Genomic DNA, 6000 nt, shown 5'->3' on the forward strand with positions numbered 1-6000 from the left:
GTCACTGAAGTTGATCCAGTAAAAGATATTACCTCACCCACTTCGTCTCTCCAATGTCTTGAGACTAACCCAGTTACAACTACACTGCAAAAAGGTGTTATTAGTAGTCTCTTAAGTTTCATATTTGAACAGTGTGTATGGTGAAGATATATTACTGTGATGTACCAGGCTTTTTATTCCTGTCCTTTCCCATAGCTGGGTAAGGCTTTAATTAAAAGAACATGAGCATGCCATATCAGATTAATATGGCCACTTGCATGCTAAAGCTAATTTTCTTGATGTTTTTCCATATGTGATACTTTGCCTCACACATCCACCACTCCTGGTCATCTAAAGGGAATTTCATTTTGTGTGTGCACCGATGTGAAGCTTTCTAGCTTGTGTAGAATGATATGAAGGAGAGCCTAGTCTGTTTTTGTTCCATGAGTTTGTATATGATGTAGATGCTTGTATGTCTATGGGCAACTCAGACCTTCATTCCAAGGAGCAGTGCTCTTACTTTGATAGGCCTGTGAGGACACTCAGTAAGCCCTCACTCTACGCAGATGTAAGTGTTGTCAAGGCGCTGGGGATCATTCAAATCACATGAATCACCAATTGCATGACGCTCTCCCATGAACATGTGCCAATGCTAGGGGAAAACATGAACAATGGAGGTGTGGGAAATAATCTGACTGCTCTAAGACAGTGAATAAGAATCTTTTGTGTTCATCATCTACTACAGTTCTCATGGCTGTGGAGCTGGTGAGGGATGGGCAAAATGTAGGATTAGTTCACACAGTTGGCAATTTTTATTTTAGCTTGTATGTAGGATAAAGATTTACATCAAACATGGTTACCTAAAATTAGGCATCATGTGTCTCCAGAGTGCTATGCCCATATTTACAAATTGCCAGTTTCTTTGGAATATAATGGCGCACAGGTTGATAAGTTCTCTTATTTTTGACATTTCCAGATCAAGTCAAGGGTAAAATCCTATATTTTAGGCCTCAAGAAGCGTCCATGGACAATATTTGGAATTTGCATGAGTGGCGTCCTTTCCACCATTTCTGTAACAATGGTGATCTCCACCATCACATACTGGAAAAGTGTGAAAAGATCCCGACTTCATCCTCAGGGCAAAATCCGAAAAATTATACGGGGACCTCCAAAGCACTCAGTGTGCTAAGCTGTGAAATGAACTGTTCATTCATTTGTCCTTAATATGCCATATATAGTGCACATTAGCTCTTATTTAGTTTTTTTAAAACAAACATCTTGTTCTACTCAGGTCCATTACCTCAAACCGTTTTGTTATGTCTGTAAAAGAGTACTAGAAAACAAAATGCAACACAGATCTGCTAGAGACTTATTGTGTGCATTGCAATAAAAAAAATGTGGTTGCCTCAAAATATCTTTAATGCCATATTCAGTCACAGTCCCGTAAACTGTACCATGTGCAGCTCTTCTCAAAAGATTATGTCCCACTTGTACATTTCTATTGGAATTCAACAGTATTGTTCCTTCCTTGAAATTAATTCTAAAATACAGCATAACAGTTCAGCTGTCTGTTGCAGAACTAATTCTTCTCTTAAATACTCCACTATCACACAGGATTGATCCAAATCATTGCAGTAACACCACTGTAAGCGTCAGTGTTTGGCTGTTACAGTACAATACTATAGGGATTTCTTTTTCTCCAGTTTGGTATCAAATCTAAATGACCCAAATTCAAATGTAAAATAATCAAATTGGTTATTTATTTATTTTTTTACAAAAAGACAACTTATCTTGGTCCACCCTCATTGTTACATATTTTGGACAAATGAAATTATAGAATCTCTGTCTGTCCCATAGAGTAAGTCACATGTTCTCTTTGTACTCTTTTACAGACTCTTCACAAAGGGCCAATGGCCGCCTTTTTGATGCACACTAAAGATAACCCCATGAAAGCCTTAGGAGTGCTAGCTGGTGTCATGGGCGTAATGGTGGTGATCACAATCATGATCTCTACTGCCATGTTCTGGCGCAATAAGAGATCCAACAAAATCATGCCGGTGAGACGGATCATAAAAAAGAGACAGATCCATCAACCCAGGACGGTCAGGATGGAGTGGCTGAAATTCAAGTTGTCCAGCAATCCTGCCGAGAAGTTTGCCATTGAGGATGACACAAAGAGTCTGCAGAATGAGAACAGCAACAATAATGTCCAGGTGCCCTCTCTGCCACCTACTGCCCCAGCCCTGCCCCCTTCCCCAGTTTTAGCACCCAAGATAAATACCACTGAGTGGAGAGTGACCACAGTGTCAGGCTCCCTAAACCCCAAGTTTATAAACAAGCAGGGGAAGAAAAAGGGCCCCAGCAGCACCCATAATGCCCTGGTCTCAGAGCTCAAACAGAAGTTTGAAAAGAGGAACATAGCCAGTAACAACCCTCATATCTAGTGCATCTGTAGCAGCCACTCATGGAGATCACATAGCCATGCAGTATATGGAGAGAGGTGCATGGTGTGATTGATCTTTTCCATTTCTTTCAATACAAAAGGAACTAAAAGCAGTTCCCCACTGCTACAGTCACCTGTTACTTTTCACAAGTATTACATGCTAATATATTTTGCAATGGAATTAGTTCACATATAATATTGGTGTCAGTTGCTAGAATTGTATTCAGATCATTTCTAAAAACTAGTTTCCTCCCTGCACTGTTTGACCAAGGTGCTAATTGTCCTGATGTAGGCCATAATTTTCAGGAGGGGCCAGTGATTGCAGGGGTGTCCAACTTGAGACTCTTTCAAGAGACATGCTTGTCAGAGGAGCTATGCACCCCTAACTCCCGTTGATGTCAATCCTTATCAGGGCTGGAAGATAGCCGCCACGGTGCCTAAAACTGGGCATTTAAAATCACACCACACTTGAAAATGTTGACCTTCTTGTAGAAACAGCAGCATATCAGTATAGGAGGTCATTTTTTTTAATTTAGGCAAGCTGTTAGTCTCTGAGTAAATAAATTATAAATGGATACTAACACTCTTAGGTATACTCCACATTTTGCAACAGCTTGTGAAGTGATGCGCTTAGGACTTAAGTATCCTTGATCCTAGATATGAACAGACAGGCTTTGAGAAGTTTTTCGTTTTCATGCAGCTTACACTGGATTTTGCCAGAGCAGCTTTGACATAATGCTTTCCTCCATTTCCCAGCCAAACATCCCTGCCAAAAAGAAAAGGAAAGTCCCACTCATTCTTTCCAAAAACAGTTGGTAATAGGTCCAAATATGGAAACTGTAGCACCTGCAAGAGGTGGGGTTAGTGCTAATTCAGTGCTGCTCCCTGCAGGTAGGGCACCCCACAATGGTGGAGAATAAGGGAGAAGAAAGAGGTGATTAAAGCAGGAAGACTGAAATGTAAAAACTGAGCAAGAAAATAGGCGGGAAAAGTGAAAGCAGCCTCCTGGAAGTTGGGTCCATCAGTCAGGAACGTGTCTTTAAAAAAAAAAAAATCCTTTACCTAGATCTTGGGAAAGTCTTTCTAGCATAGAATGTTGGCGTGGTGTGACATGTTTCATCGTATATCATGGACTAATGTAGGGGGGTGTCAGGTGACCGTTTCCATTTTGGCCCAAAACATTACTGTCCTAATTATGCTGCAGTTAAAAGGCTACTCTCATTTGCATCTGAAGCACCTAGTTTTTTCCTGCAGTTTGTAGTGTAGCAATAAAGGGTCTACCTAGGGTTACCCTCATTCATTAGTATTGTTAAAGGAAAGCTCTTTACTCATTTCTGAATGGGTGAAATTAACAATACAGAAGGGAGCAGGTAAAGCTGTTTTTCTGTATTCCTGAACTGACATTGAAGTACAGTCTGCCTGCTTTGTATCAATCCAGCAAAGCAGCTGTAACTGCAGTTTAACTCGATGGTTAAGGCAGGTTAACAGTGCCTTTGCCTCACCTGTTTGTCAAAAGCAGCTGGCCAGTACTACTGAGTGTAGCACCTTGTTTCCCACTCCAGGGATGAGGCCAAAGGTGACACTTTTAAAACTTTGCCCTCCCGGACACAGTCATTATGTGGGAGATTGTACCACAGTGTGCTAATGCTATGACACAAACAGCACAGTGAGGTGGTGGAATCTCCTTCCTTAAAGGTCTCTAAGGTCAGGCTTGACAAAGTCCTGGCTGGGATGATTTAGTTGGGGATTGGTCCTGCTTTGAGCAGGGGGTTGGACTAGATGACCTCCTGAGGTCCCTTCCAACCCTGATATTCTATGATTCTACGTTACATTGGCCCAGAGATATTTCAGGCTCCTCTTGGTGTCATTGAAGCATACAGGGCTATGCAATGAAAATCAGGAGGGTGGCAACCCCAAGCCAGAAGAAGGTGAAGTATTCTGAATAACCATCTCTCTTCTAGCCTACTATTTTGTTGGATTATATTGCATCTGCTACTGACCTATAGACCTGCTGGATCTATTAGTCTGACCTAGTTCCTGGATCCATGGATCCCTCCTTAACTCCTTTATCCCTAAACCATCAGATAGTCTCTTTTCTCTACATCTGTCATCCCTGTATGACTGCCTATTGCATCACATTTTCTCCATCAGGGAAGGTGAGCTGAGCCATCTGCCCTAGGGTAATGTCTATGCCACTCCTGAAATGACTCAACAGATGGTGTCATAGAGCACTGTGGTTCGCTATATGTTTCCTCCTGTCTGCCCACATCTCTCCCACAGCATCAGCTCAAAAACAGCATGGCTTGCAGCCTGCATCTGAACTCCCACAGTCCCTAAAAGGATTGGAATGAGTTTCCTAAACTAGAGCCTCAAATAATTGTAAAAAATCGTGGCCCACAATCATGTATTGGTTCTTGGCAGCAGTACCAAGAATTATAAGTGAATGTGTAATCTTCAGTAGGCTATTCCTATAACCACATTTTGCTGCCTGCTTTTAGGCCCTGTTTAAAGCCACGTATTCTTTGCAGCAGCACAATGAGGCCTGTCGCACTAAGCGTCAGATCTTTGTGAAATAGCCATTTGAAGTCACTGAGTTGTAGGTTTGACGGTTTGGTGCAAGCAAGTACAATGAGACTTAGCTTCGCTTTCAAACTATTCCCTTTGGGTCGATCTGGCTCCATGCTAGAAAAGATACATACTATGTCAGATGCTTTGGCTGAAGCTCACGGTCGTAGATGTGCACGATAACCAAAGAAAGCAGTGGCACAGAAAACCCTTTTGAAATGCACTTAGAGCCAGTTTAACCAATTCCCTTGCAAATACATGATAAATCTTGGCTGTGATTTCCACCGATTTACACCAGTGTGATTCCATTGGCTAATGCCTGGTTTAGACTGGCAGGCAGAGAAGCAGTTCCATCCACATTATGAAGGCTCCAAACTATTACTACTTCTACTAATTTCTGGATACATTTCTCATAAAAGGAGGGAATATTTTATATTTCACTTTTTGAGTTGAGGCAAGTGGTATTTCCAAAGGGCTAGAGATAGGTATACAATATACTGTGAGAAATTGCACAATGACGTACATAGTAGTTTAGGACAATGGGCCTGAATCTCTATTCCATTATATCCCTAGAGCGATGCTGATCTAAAACTGGTGTAAGAGGCTGGAGAGTCATATCTTATATAAAAACAATGAGGAGTCCTTGTGACACCGTAGAGACTAACAAATGTATTTGGGCATAAACTTTTGTGGGCTAAAATCCACTTCATCAGATGCATGGAGTGAAAAATACAGTGAGCAGTATAAATATTACATCACGTGAAAAGATGGGAGTTGCCTTACCAAGTGGGGGGGGGGAGGCCTAAAGAGGCCAATTCAATTAATCATAGAATCATAGAATATCAGGGTTGGAAGGGACCTCAGGAGGTCATCTAGTCCAATCCTCTGCACAAAGCAGGACCAAACCCCGACTAAATCATACCAGCCAGGGCTTTGTCAAGCCTGACCTTAAAAACTTCTAAGGAAGGAGATTCCATCACCTCCCTAGGTAATGCATTCCAGTGCTTCACCAC

General features: G+C 41.8%; 1 protein-coding gene across 1 annotated transcript in view; it reads left to right on the forward strand.

The window, feature by feature from the left end:
• The window catches only part of CDHR1 (cadherin related family member 1), a 56280-nt gene extending 52141 nt beyond the window's left edge, over window positions 1-4139 (forward strand). The window contains exon 17 of the mRNA XM_048856894.2: window positions 1872-4139. Within this exon, the coding sequence (XP_048712851.2) occupies window positions 1872-2423 (552 nt within the window). The 3' untranslated portion in view covers window positions 2424-4139. The remainder of the gene's footprint in view (window positions 1-1871) is intronic.
• Window positions 4140-6000: the final 1861 nt, after the last annotated feature.

The sequence above is a fragment of the Caretta caretta genome, chromosome 7, assembly GCF_965140235.1.
Source record: "Caretta caretta isolate rCarCar2 chromosome 7, rCarCar1.hap1, whole genome shotgun sequence".
Lineage (NCBI taxonomy): Eukaryota > Metazoa > Chordata > Testudines > Cheloniidae > Caretta > Caretta caretta.